Below are 14,341 nucleotides of genomic sequence, written 5' to 3' on the forward strand. Positions count from 1 at the left end.
TGCTACCTAACGGCATGTTCTGGGTTCAGTCCCACTGCGTGGCACTTTGGGCAAGTGTCTTCTACTATAGCCTCAGGCCGACCAAAGCCTTATGGGTGGATTTGGGAGGCGGAAACTGAAAGAAACCTGTCGTATATATATATTTATGCGGGTGTCATTGTATTTGTCTCTCCACCATCGCTTGACAACCGATGTTGGTGTGTTTACATCCCCGTAACTTAGTGGTTTGGCAAAACAGACCGATAGAATAAGTACTAGGCTTACGGAGAATAAGTCTTGGGGTCCATTGTTTTAAGGTGGTGTTCCAGCATGACCGCAGTCAAAGTAAAACAAGTAAATGAATAAAAGAATGCGTGTGTGTGTATGTATGTGTGTTGTGTAACTGGTATGACTAGAACTTTGATCTGATATGACTAGAGCTTTGACTGTTTGTTTACTCGTGGTATTCACTTGCCACCCAGTATTATATGAGGTAAGAATCAATAAATTTACAAATAAACCAGTGTATTACATAGGCAGTTATACTTCACAGCTTTCCTAATTCCCCCCCGGTGTTAAAGGATTTTCCTTTGCAGCCAAGTGGTTGCCTATCACTTTAAATGTTACTCTGCTTTATCAGCTAAACGCATTCTGGTGTTCTGAATGAAACGTACCACTATATTCTCCATTATACTTATCCGGTATTCTGTTAAATGTACCTCAGTTATTGTTAGTGTGACGGAAAAAAATATCTTGCGACATTTGTTCTGGCTTTTTATAATTAGAGTTTAAATATCTCCAAGGTCAATTTTACTTTCTATCCCTGTGGGGACGATGAAGTCAAGTACTAGTAAAGTACTGGTGTTGATATAATCAGCTGTACAACCCACACAATTTTCTGGTCTTGTTTCTAATGTAGAAGGAGTTATTGTTATTGGTGGTCGTAGTAATTGAACAGTATTATTGTGAATTCCTAAAAATGATAAGGTAGAAAAGGGGAGCAACAAAAGTATAGAAAGGAAATTAAAGCTGGAAACTGGAAAATGAACAAGAAGGGAATATTTCAGTTGTTTTGCTTTTGTGTTAATATTACGCAAAAAAAAAAAAAAAAAAATCCAAGTATTTTTGTAAAAAACAGCAATTGAGGGAAGAGTGACAAGTGATTGGGGAAAATACGTTTGTAAAACGCAGTGGGGAAAAAGCCATATCCAGATAAAAAGACGAAAAGCTTTTGCGTGATATTAGAAATAGAGTAACAGTAAATATTTCATAAGATATAAATGCCTGTATTTAACTGCTTCATAGCAGTAAGAACTTTTAGAGCAAAAGTAGATTTTAGGTAGTATGCAAAATATTTCAAAAGTGCAACACGGAGTAGTTTGCGAGGGAATGTCTGACAGAAAAGCAACAATGAAATGGAATACTGTTTTCTAACATTGGTTCATAATCTCAGATTTATAGCGGAGTGGAGAAACGAGGTTGTGTAACATTCATGCCTTTCTCAAGAGCATCGGTGATATAAGCGAAGAGAAATAATTTCAGTCAGGAATCCCGGTTGCGTATTGGGGCTTGCTGGGAAGAGCTCTACCGTACTGCAATGGAACCTTAAATAAAAGTATTTGTTTGGAATATGAAGTTTATTTTAGCCCCGTTTCATGTTTATTTTACATTAAGAATGATGTAAACTTGGTGCGTGAAAACGTATTTTCGAAAGTGGAAATAAGAAATGAGCAAGTTCAAGATCGTTTAAAATAAACAAGCTAAACAGTTTATCAATACTCTCTGTTGTTTAGAGAACTGCAAAAACGCTTTATGGAATGTCTTCTTTCTCCCCCCCCCTCTCTCTTTTTCTTCCACTTTCTCCCTCCTGTGTGCAGTGGTTTAAAACACAGAAAATTATCACTGGCTGCATCTGATGATTTCCAAAAGGAAAACAGTCATAAAATTGTTAAATATCTTTACCAACACAAATGCACACTTAGATAATGTTCTCTTCTAGATTTTGGATCATCAGGCTATCTCAAAAAAGATTTTTCTAGACGGGCTGTCACCTATCCACTACTGTTACATGTGCAATTAAGTTCCCGACCCCCCAAGAAATAACAAAGAAACATATTCGGATATTTCGCTTCAGTAAGACAATGATAAGAAAGACGAATTGAAAAAAACTGAAGAAAATTGCATTTTTAAAGGAACTATGGCATAAATCTGGCAGCTTTTTTCTAATAGCAGACCGAATGAGATATAACCAATCATTCATTGGGTTACAACTGTAAAAGAGAAAATTAACAAACATCGTATGAACTACACTGTACATGATATACTAAACTAAGCAAATCATAAACATTTAATCGTGAGAGAGCACATGAGACAGAAACGAAACTATTGAAAGTAATAGACGGACTTGAAGGTAACGCAACAAAATTTTAGTAAAAGGTTATATTTAAACATAACGATGAGGTTACGCGTGCCATAAGTGAAAACATAAAGGGCCGCGTGCCGCAGGTTACTTGTACTTGATATAAATGTGTAGCCTCAGTAAATCAACTGCAGGAAATGACAGACAAAAGAGATATTTTTCTTCGCAGTTAATTAAAAGCAAAATTTGATTCGGTTGAAAATGTTTTGATGGAGGGGAAAAAGCCAATAGTGTACTGTAAAAGTTTAAATTTGCGATGCAGGAAATAAATTTGCCGTGGGAGGTAGTCCGAAATAGGGTGGAACAGACCTGTTGTGTTATGTTCATTCGCGCCCAGGCTACACCTTCGGAAAGATTGAAGCTGTAACCATTCTGCCTTGAAGTTGCCAGCATCGCAGTAATCAGTAGAAAGAAGACAGCCTAGCCTGTCAAGTAGAAGAACACTGGTACTTAGTGTCAGTTTTAACAGACTATAGCCAGCTTCATTCTGATAGTTAACAGTTATCTCACTATTACTTATCCTACTCTGATTCTATGAGATTGAAGTTAAAACCAATCTGATGGTAATGTAATTACACACTTTAGATCTGATCTGGAAGTATTTAAAATCATAACTCTAGCTTTTTTTTCCAATTCTTTTCATGAACATACTTAATCTAAGCGTCTTTACATTTGTACTGAGAGTCTTTTTTTCTGTATTTTATTTAAAAGTGAATTTACAAGTGTAAAAATAAATTGCTTACAGATGAAACGAACCCCCATATCTTTTAACTTACAGTTAACACTCCACTGCACACAAATTTTGATTAAACTATTTAAGTTCCGGAGTTCTTTCCCACCCCTTTCTTGAGCAGTATTAATATATTTATACGAATGATCTTTTTCTCTCATCTTTACAGGTGAAATTTTAATCAGCTTCCCATTTTCGACTTGTTATATTAATTCCCACTTAACTATTTGCTTTTTTCTTAAAGATAAAGTAGGCGTCCTGGGTAACCTTCTCCAATCCTTATTATAAGTTGCTATTTCTATCAGTGTTTATTTACTCAAACTATTAGAAAAAAGCATCAGATTCCGGTCTAGCAATTTCTGGTAAAAAACTATTATTCACTGAGAAGGTGTAATAATACCGAAACGGGTGCAGAGTTGTCACTCTACTTGCCAAAGATCAGAATTACTCTTCAATGCATGCTCCCTTTCATTTTTTAATTAACTTCTCTTAGTTCATTCTCGGAATAGTCTCTTCTGTTTTATTTATTTCGATGAATCGTTAAATTTAAAACTCATTTGCTTTCATTTCGTATGTAACTAATTACTTAAACACCTATTTAATAATCGTTTTATTATATTGGTTGACAGAGGATGTGCTATGCACACAAATGCAAATTTGTCATAGTATGTGCTTTACACAAATATCCTAGAATAGTTAACTCTTTAGTCTTCCTTGTAAATATTTGCAATGGGAAGCCTACATTTACTTTAGTAAGTAACGCTAAGTACTGGAGAGGGGTATTGAATAATTGGCGAATATTTTGTTAGTTTGCAGTTCTAAACTTCAATTTTTTTCACAGACTTGAAGACATCAACGAAAAACTACTGTCAAAAATGATTATCTTAATCACTACAGAGAAACAAAATTCTCTGTGACGTATTTCGATGACGTAGTCTTAGGTCAGACATCATTGAGCTAACATGTGAGTATTCAATATAGCTACTGGATGCGATCTACAGGAGCTATTGCTCTGGATATACCATGCTTTTGTCTTGTGGAAGACAATTCTGTGCAATCAGGGTTATAGGATATTACCTTTCTTTTTACTTACCTGAGTAGTACATTAACACACATCACATTAATTGAACCCGTCTTGTATGCTATTTAAAGAAATATTAGCATGCATTGTTTGAATCGTGTTATCTATTTAATGATTAGTATTAATAAACTTACCATTCATCTTCTAGACCAGTTTCAAAATTAAAGCTGCTTGAACTATGTTTCTTGGCGTATTTTCCTTGACGTTGGTAACGTTTGGGAATTGGAGACCGTTTTTTGTTGCGGAGGCTATTGAATACATTATTTGGATCAGCGTAAGCACTCCATGAATTACTGCGCGAGCTTTCGTAATCCGCTCCGAAATAATCAGCGTGAGAATTAGTTTCTTTGGTTGCCGAAGCAACAAAGTCTTCAGACCACAATACAGAAGTGGAACCAGCACGGCTTACGATTTCTCCTTTTTCCATATCGATCTCCAGGCCGACATCAGCCAGTGACTCGGTATACTGAAAACGAGGAAAAAGCACACAGGTTAATTCCTCTTTTATAATAATTCCATTTATAAAAGAAGGATGAGTATAAAAGCAATTTTAGAACTTGATTGGCAGTTTATTTTATCGATTCTGAAAGAATGTAAAGCAGAGTTAAAACTCGGTGGGCGTGAATTCAAAAATACTGCAGACATTTTATCTGACGCTTTAACGAATCTGTAGATTTTGTTGCTTTCTTTGTATCACCATACTCAGCGTAACGTGATACAAAGAAAGCAACAAAAAGCCCCAGGATATATCATGGAGGAGAGAGAGATATCGATGTGTTTGGTAAGGTTAGGGTATAGTTCTGAGGCGTATTATTTGAGAGTAACGGAATAGACATTGCGAGGACCGGTTCTTCTTGTTAAAGTACCGGGGGTACTTTCGTATTTGGTGTGTATCTGTGCACAGTGGTGATTTCGGTGGTGTGGAAAGGAATAGTTCTAGTGCGTGCTGAGTGGAATTGAATGCAGAACGGATAGCGAATATGGAGGCTTTCTCTGCGACATTAACTCTCATAAAAATCCATTATGGCTGAAAAGTGCAGGAAAGGAGAATTCCACAAAGTTCGATAGTGATCCTCTTATAAAGGGATTATAAAGATCGGCTGTATTTAGGGAGGTGGGAAGGTAGCGGTTATACAATACTCTGAGGCATCCTTCGCTGTTTGGACAATACTTTTGCAGGAGTTACACACTGAGTAAAACCTGTCCAATTTTTAAGGGTGGGCGATTTCCTTCAAGCATTGTAGTCGCCCAGTGTGGCCAATAAAGAAAAAGTCTGTTTCCTTTGCCTGAACAATTGTATAACATCTATGAAAGATCGATTTCGGAGATTTGTGGCAGTGAGATTTAGTTGTATGTGGGATGTGGAGGGACATAAGAACGGTTTTACTTAACATGCGTTTCATTCAATTAATCCTTTTAAATATAGATTGTCACAAGGAATTCATTGCAAAACTGGACATTTATTAGCCGATTTTCCATGAGTACGCTAGTAATATATGACTTTGAATTAAATAAAACTTGCTTCCATTTCATCTAATCCATTTAATTCGTTACTGCCTTAAATGACTTTGTGTAGCGTAAATTAGGACCAGAGAACTAGTTTATATAGATATATTTGTATGTATGTATGTATGTATGTCGTATATTACATGCAAACAAACATACCCCACTTCCACGTGATATATCCGCCATTGCTTTTTGACGAAGTCGTGTGTGGTTGCGATACCAGCTACTTAGCAAGATGAAAATAACACACAGGACCGGAATCGATGGTGCAGCTATAGTGACCATCATCCATTTTGTTGACGAAGGTTTCGGTGGATGACCCTGGCGTGGAAGTAGTGACTTGATTACCGTCACCTTTTCAAATATCTACAAATAAATTGATAAAAATGAATAAGTATAAGAGAGAGAGAGAGTTTGTACGTGAGTGCGTGCGTGCGTGTGTGTTTGTGTTTGCGTGCGCGTTTGTGTGCGACTGCAGAGTTTTGTGTGTTCGAAATGTGATTAACAAAAACAAGTATGGAAGGACAATGAGAGCCGAATACATTATAAAATTACAAAATGTAAATAATTTTTGAATAAACAGTGTAAATGTTTACCGCATATTTTAGATGTACACTTATTTCTGTAAGCTGAAGTCTTGCAAATATCTCTGCCGCTTTCTCAGCTTCTACTACAGATCCATTTTCTTGCATTTGGAAATATATACTGACCAAAGTATCTCGACGATCTTGACGAATTATCTGGAAATAATCAAGAAATAAAAATGAACGCTAAAACAAAAGGAATGAATGTAATAATAAATCTGTACCTACCTGACATATGTGTATATATTAATCCATATGCATTTCAAAACAATGATAACTAATACTTTTATTATTAATTTAGTTTGCCCATAAATATGTTTCTATGTGTCAAATTTAAATGTAGCTGGTGTACAAACAGAGTATAAACATAGATTAAAGGCAATACATACATACGTTCGTGCGAGTTCAAAAAATATATAGAAGTACAAACAAAGGAAACAAATGAAAAATACATATATAGAGTGTCACTAAATCCCCTTCAGTTAATGTCCAAAAGATCGTAGCAATTTCACTCCTTTAACAATGGGCGATAACTGAAGAGGATTTAGCGACGCTCTATGTGTATATTTTCCATTTGTTCTTTTTGTTTGTACTTCTATATATTTTTTGAACATATTATTTAATATAACGTCACGCATCTTCTTATTTTGTTAACATTCTGTGTGTGTGTGTGTGTGTGTGTGTGTGTGTGTGTGTGTGTGTGTGTGTGTGTGTGTATGATTGATCGCTAGCCACTAAACCTTTTTTTATTTTCTCTCTGTTTATTTCTGTGTTCCTTTCTGTTGAAGAGCATAGGCTCGAAATGTAAAAGACTTCTTCACTTCCCGAGCGTTAAGCTCATACATTTGTTTGTTGTTTACACACCCGTCTTCGTCTTTTGTTGTGTTTGTTTTTTTTTGTAAATTCCAACTATATATATATAGTTTACTTTTCCGTTAAGTCAAGGTCAGCAAAAAAGTTCTCCATTTAGTGAGAGGTAAATATTGTTTAATGTACACAGTTATGAGCTACTAATAGTTTCAGACATTGAAGACATTATCTAGGCAGATTTTAAAACACGCCTAGTGTCTCCAAATAATGCTCAGGCTTTGGGTATATGGCTTATATAAGTTACAAACCAGGACAATAGAACAAGAAAAATTACTAGAAAAAATGGGATGAAAGTTGGTTCAAAAAGTGGCATAATGAAAAAACGGGGGGAAAAAAAGCAAAGGAGAAAAACGAGAAGAGTTATTTTCCCTTTGACCGTAGTGTCGTAAGGATAGATGATGTTGAGTCTAAAGTCTGTGGGACAGACGATCAATTTGGAGAGGGTGGTGTCATCTAAAAGTTCCGTCGGACTGTTGAATTCCAGATGATAAATTTTCAGAAAATGTAAGCATATGGAGAAGTTTCTTTGGGGGAATTGGAGAACATAATCCTTTCCGGATCGAGTGGCTGCTTCGCAAATTTCAGACCCCTTCCGTTGATTCTACACCATCTTGCCTTATGAAACTACCCTTATTCTTCTTCTTCTTTTTCTTTTTTCCGTTTTTTTTTCTTTCTTTTACCATTCCACTTTTTGAAACCACCTTCATCTCATCTTTGTTGGAGGTACATAGAATCTTGGTTGACTAGGTGATAGTAAAAAGAAATGAATTGAAATATAGTAAAACAAAATTGGTGGGATGAAGAGTTATTTCCCATGAATTCGTGTTAGCCAAAGGTGAGATGTGTAAACTGCGTGTGTATCTTTATATCGCTTCACTTGTTTTTACTACCACCAAGCCAACCTAAAGTCTATGTACCTGCATACATACATACACACATACATACATACATACATACATACATACATACATACACATATATTGAGAGAAAGAGAGAGAGAGAGTACAAAAAATTGCATCAATGACGTACGTATGTATGCATGTGTGCAAGAAACCAATACTTCACTGTGTTCATGCATATGAAACTCTTAAGCTTTATATTTACCACTGCTTTAACACTGTCCGACCCTGTTTTACAGCCATCAATACACTTGGTTAATGTCATTTCATTGATTCGGTGGACCTGATCCGTGGATTCTTCCAGTGAACGTTTCCGTCTCTTTTTCATGCTGCCAGATTTGTTTACTTCCCCTAAAGCTTTGCCTTCGATATAGCTTTGAACCAAACCTGTACGAATATTATTTAAAAAGAAACAGAAATCAAAACTAAAGATAGACTAAACAAAAATGAGCCCAGAGAAATAACTCAGAGGCAAGTGGCATGTATATGAAAAAACATAGACAAATATAGGTATATCAAACACCATACAACATGAATTGTTCATTTATTAAAAGTGTGTGTGTGTGAGTGTGTGTTTGTGTGTGTGTGTGTGTATGTGTGTGTGCACGTGTGTGCACGCGCTCGAGTCTTACTTGCAGACGAGGTTTTCCACAACGACGTGGCTTTTAAGAAACCGTTAATTTTACTTAAGCAGTGATTATTTACTCACTAATCCACAACTTGGAAGTCGGATACGGCAATGTTTGTAAAATTTGATCAACAAACTGTATGAACAATCCTCATCATCTCATAATGATTACTTTTAACGTTATGTGGCACTAGTTTATCATCAAGAACATCTCGGTTATTTATTTTGCTACAATCCGCAAATAAAAATAGAAGAATCCAAATGTTTCCTTCCGATGTAATAAATTTACAGTTTGGTGAATTGCTTAAATAATCAAAATTTCATTCTGTTAGGTTATATTCAAATACTTACCATTTCTAATATTGTTCTGAAATTGGTCGCTGTTTATATTTACAGCTGTATCTACTTTACAAACAACGAGAAGATTTTGGTGACCTTTAGCTAACGTTTGTGACGAAGTACTGTCTGTCTCTTGTAACGGAGTACTAACTGACTCTGGGGAAGGAGTCACAGAATTTGATGACGGTGTGTTAGATGTTGGAACACGATTGTCTTTTGATATATGTTTCGTTGTTTGTGTCATGGACGTAAAATCGTACTGGGCGTTTTTCTGAATAGCTTCTGATTGTATCGATCCATTCGGTTTATGCGTTTTCGATGTTACAATCGTCGTTATAAATTGTTTAGGAAAGCTGCGGGATAAAATATGTGGATTAGAAAACTTTGATGTTGTTATTAACTTTGTTCGAGAAGATAGTTTTATGGTGTGAGATTTTGTGTTCCGAGTAGATATTGTGGATGGCGGGAGAATCATTTTTCTTGTTAGGGATGATGTGTGTTGCTTAGGAAGTGTTGTAGGTAGGTGGGGTCTGTTTCGCGTAGAAGACTTTGTTGCTAGGGATGGAGTGCGTTGTGAAGAGGTGTTTGTAGTTTGGGGTGTTGTGCGACGTTTGGAAATTTCTTTTGTTATATATGGGGGATGCTGTGTAGAAGAAAGTTGTGTGCGTCGTGTGGAGAGGGGTTGCAGATATAGCGTGGAGGAAATATAATTTGAAGTATTTCCATTATTGATGGATTTTTGGTATGACGTAGGCATTTTATCAGTAGTTGCTGATGTCTGTTCAACAATAATTTTGGAATAAAGTTTAGGGAATGTTTGCCGAAATATTTTAGCTGCTTTTGTGGATAAGTTTTGCGTTGATACAACACGAGTAATTGGTGAGATTCTTAAAGTTGGTATCATAGTTGTTTGGAACAGAGGTTGATGTGTAGGAGCTATGTGTGAAGATGACGCTTTGTATTGGCTATTTGTCATTATAGTTGACACTGAGGCATCCTGAGAATATGTTGGTAACTCACTGGTAGAAACCGAAGTATCGTATTTAGTTGTTAAGATGGTATGTTCACTTGTTTTGGGATCTTTGGTAGTAGTGGAGGAGATTTGAGACGTCCGGTGTTTTTCATCAACAATTGATTTGGAGTGAGTTGAGTTATCAAAGTCCAGAGGGAAATGAAATAGTTCTTTTGGAGTCGCCGAAGTCGAAAGATGTTTGTATGATCCACGTGTTGGATTTATCGAATAAGAATTATATTTATATTCATTCCTTAGTGAAATACCATCTGACACTTTTGAAATTGATGTTTGAGTAAAATCGTCAATATGATTTACTGTAACTGAAGATTTACTTTCTTCATTACTTCTCTCGGATGAGGCAGCAACATTGTCTTCTGACTTATAGTTCTCAGATTTTGGTGTTGATGATTGCGGTACCAAACCTTGGAGAAGAGAAACATTTTCGGGGAGTTTTGTAAGCATGTCATGTGGTATCTGTGTGGAAAGAAGATTTATCGGATCATTAGAATGTATGTCGTTTTGAGGTGCTATTTGTTCGCGATTACTTTTCGACTGTGCTGTATTTTGCCATAAATACTTGGGATTCACTGTTTGATATATTAGTTCAGTTTCAGGAGTTGTAAACTGTTTGCGTGTTATTTTCGATTTTTTCATCTCGGCCTTCGTGTTTCCATAAAGTGACCTAAGGGAAGAACCTTTACCTGAAGATAAAATTGTAGGATTAGTTGATAATTCTGAAATAACGACCTGGCCTGTGGAAGATTTAGGAAAAAAATTCTCATGGGTGGTCTGTACCTCATCGATAAAATCTGAATTTAACGGAGCTGAATCATCAAATTGAATTGATGAATTTCTTTTTAAGTTAGCATCTAAATCAGTAACTGAACCTTTAAATGTTTGCTTAATGATGGTGTTCTCGAAACTTAAGTGCCGGGGGTCTGCGGTAGAAATGAAATTCGGTGCGCTTGAATCTCTGTTCAGCAAATGGTCGTTCAAATCAGATGTTTTGCTTGGTAAAGAAGTTAATTTGAGATTTTCGTCACTTAACATCCACTTCGTTCGATCAGTGGTATATTCAGTGACTTCTTTATGTTTTACGTTATTCGTGTATCTGGATTCTTTTTCATTCAAATCTTTTTGTTTCACATCTGTTTCCGACAATTCTTTTACGTTCTTGGGTATTTTTGTTAGAGGAAGTATAGTTACATATGATTGTTTATTTTGCTTGAATCGACGATCATATCGATTGCTTATTCTCCTCAAAGTTGATTCTGATTGTGTTGTGCGAAATAGTTTTGAAACCTCAAAATTATCTGATATGTTTTGCTGAGCTGATTCTTTTCCTTTTCCAGGTTTTAAAACATTTCTGATTGTTGTAACTGTTGACGGATTAGGGTCCGGAAATGATTGCTTCACAGTTTTATCTGGTAACGAACCTTCATTTCTAACAATTTTCTGGAAATGGTTGTGGTCATTTAGTGAATGTTGCTTCCCCTTTCTGTTTTTATATCTGAATAATCGGAAAGGTGAAACAGAAGATAATCGGTCTTTAATTTTGTTTTCAGATATTTGTTTCGTTGTTGAAATTAGATTTCTCGAATCATGAAAGAAAAATTTTGGCAAAAATGTTGCATCTTGTTGAAAATTTTCTTTTGACTTGTTCCTTAACTTAAAACGGTGTTTTTGATCGACTCTCTCAGGCAGTCGATTCCAGTTCGTAAATCGATCAGTTTCATTCTTATTTGAACTCTCACGATATTCATCCTTTTTTCCGTGTTTGTTTGTTGCAAAACTTACTCGGTGGACCTCAGTTGACGTAGAAATGTCATAAAATTTTTTTTTTTCTTTTTTACTCGTTACGTTTAAGCTTTTGTTTCGGATTCTATTCTTCTTAATAATTTTCTTTTTCTTTTTTCGTTTTTTATTCGTTAGTTTTTCAGTCTTTTTACTTTTGATCTTTCCTTGAAAATTATGTTTTTTACTGTTCAACGTGTTATATGTTCGGTGTGTACTCGGGTCAGTAGATTTCTGTACAGCTCCGTTCTCTTCCTCTACATTTTGCAATGAGTCAGGAGTTTCCGCAGAGCTTAAATAATTATCAGCCAATCCCATATCAGTGGTCTTCCGTATATTAATGGCGTCAGTTTGTCGGTTTTGACCTGTTTCATTTAACTTGGATCGTTTATTGTTTCTTTTTTGTATCTTCTTTGATGTTTTGACGTTCCTGCTTGATGAATGTCCCACTTGCTTATTAACATCTATGGACGATAAATGTATCAGTTTGTTTCCATCGATATTAGAAATATTACTTTTATCAGTTGAATTGTAGTCAAGCTCTTTCTCCTCTATCAAGGAACCTAACTGCGAGTTGCTTTCACCGCTGTTTATTTCTAGTCCATCAACGACACTGTTATTTTTCAAACTGCTTCTTTCGTTAACATCTGAAACGTTGTGTTGAATTTCCTTTGTTTCAATAGTCGTAGTATGAACTTTATCTTGCTTCGCTGTGTCAACGTTTCTTAAGAGAGGTTGTCTTGTTTTTTCAGAAGGTGACTCTGACATTTCTTTTGGTGAGGAAGTAAACATATGTTCCGCAGACAGATAATCGGTTGTTTTCTGTGAAGACTGGCTCTTCATTTTATTTATTACACTATCTTCAGCTTTCATGATTCTTCCTTCTGTATTTGCACCTGAAAGACATATAACAACGAAATTAGGACACATGGTATCAATATATTCTCATTTGAAAGAGACGATTAACAAATTTCCTTTGCAATGTATTCGCATTCTAATAGACTTTCACCCCAACTCCTTGATTTTAATCTACGAGCCAGTTAAAGGAAGACCTGAAGGGAACTAACAGATGTTATTAACAGAAATGTTATACGGTCAACTATAAAGGAATAACTTAAGGCGATTTGACGGTGCTAATAATTAAACAATGCATTCTATATACTAACATTTGCTGTCCATTTGATTTAAATTGCACTAGCAACCAGGAAAAAGTTATACAGGCTTAACGTCTAAATGTGAAAATTTCTGAAATAATGGTATTTCTTCTGGTTTTATGTTTTGAGTTCAAATTCCGTCGAGGTCTACTTTGCCGTTCATCCTTTGGGGTTGATAAAATAAGTACCAATTGAATACAGGTGTAGATGTAATCAACTCGACTCCTCCTCTAAGATTTCAAGCCTTGTGCCTATAGCGAAAGGGATTGTCTTAATGGATGGTGGATGGTAAAGGTACTAGTGACCGAACAAAATGCTTTGGGTATTTTAGCCAAACAGAAGCGAGTATTTTACACATCATCGTAGCGAAGAACTCTGTTTTCATAGTAACCAAAGATACTGCGTATGGGCACAAGGAGTGTAACGACCAAATTGATTGTAATCAACAAATTGAGAGTACTTGGGCATCTTTAAAGCGTGGAAACGAACACCGTTCCATGGTTGACTCTTATCTTTGTGAATTTATGTGAATTTATGTGGAGATAAAATCTCAGAGTGTATTGCAAACTTTCGTCCTTGAATTTTTTAAACTAATAAATGTTTGTTTTAAGCAATGTTTTGACTGTTATTTCTAGCAGCTCCTGTTGGTTTGCTCGTAGCTTTTAAATATTTAATTTGCTCGCGAATATTTTTCACTGCTTATTTTGCTCGTGTATGTTTTAATGTTTTGACTGTTATTTGTAGCAACTCCTGTTGGTTTGTTCGTAGCTTTTAAATATTTAATTTACTCGCGAATGTTTTCATGTTTTTCAGTTTACTGTTATTAGTTTACTGTTTTGACATGCCGATCCAACGCAGGAATCTTTACGTGGTTGCTTGAAATGCTAGATATAACAAACGAAATTTCCCTCAATCTATGCCTTTCAAAAAAGGAAGGACACATGGGTGGGGTTAACAAATATAGTATACCCCCACCTAAAAAAGGACATGATGGTCACAGCTGCAATGTCTTTCATCGTAAGGTTTCCTGGATTAGGGATGAATTAGGACTAAGCAAGAAGAAGAAGAATAAGAATAATAATAATAAGAAGAACAACAACAACTTTGGCTACAACAGTAACAAGAGCATAGCTGTATAGTTAGGCGCAGGCATATCTGTACATATAGTTTAGAAGCTCGCTTTGTTTCGGGTTTAGTCCCACTGCGTGCCATCTTGGGCAAGTGTTTTCTGCCCAAGTGTCCTGGGCCGATCAATGCTTTATGAGTGAAGTTAGTCGACAGAAAATATACGTAAGCCCATTGTGTGTGTGTGTGTGTGTGTGTGTGTGTGTGTGTGTGTGTGT

At 35.8% G+C, this 14,341-nt stretch overlaps 1 protein-coding gene across 2 annotated transcripts in view; it reads right to left on the reverse strand.

Moving 5' to 3' along the window:
• LOC106879153 (uncharacterized) overlaps positions 1-14,341 on the reverse strand; it is a 50,326-nt gene that overhangs the window by 5,756 nt on the left and 30,229 nt on the right. The window contains exons 2-7 of one of the 2 annotated variants that reach the window (XM_052968316.1): positions 9,048-12,740; positions 8,274-8,455; positions 6,312-6,455; positions 5,875-6,081; positions 4,344-4,675; positions 2,708-2,823 (exon numbers count right to left, since the gene is read on the reverse strand). In XM_052968316.1, the coding sequence (XP_052824276.1) occupies positions 2,708-2,823; positions 4,344-4,675; positions 5,875-6,081; positions 6,312-6,455; positions 8,274-8,455; positions 9,048-12,740 (4,674 nt within the window). The remainder of the gene's footprint in view (positions 1-2,707; positions 2,824-4,343; positions 4,676-5,874; positions 6,082-6,311; positions 6,456-8,273; positions 8,456-9,047; positions 12,741-14,341) is intronic. The other variant, XM_052968317.1, reaches the window with a different exon arrangement.

This window comes from Octopus bimaculoides, chromosome 5, assembly GCF_001194135.2.
Source record: "Octopus bimaculoides isolate UCB-OBI-ISO-001 chromosome 5, ASM119413v2, whole genome shotgun sequence".
Lineage (NCBI taxonomy): Eukaryota > Metazoa > Mollusca > Cephalopoda > Octopoda > Octopodidae > Octopus > Octopus bimaculoides.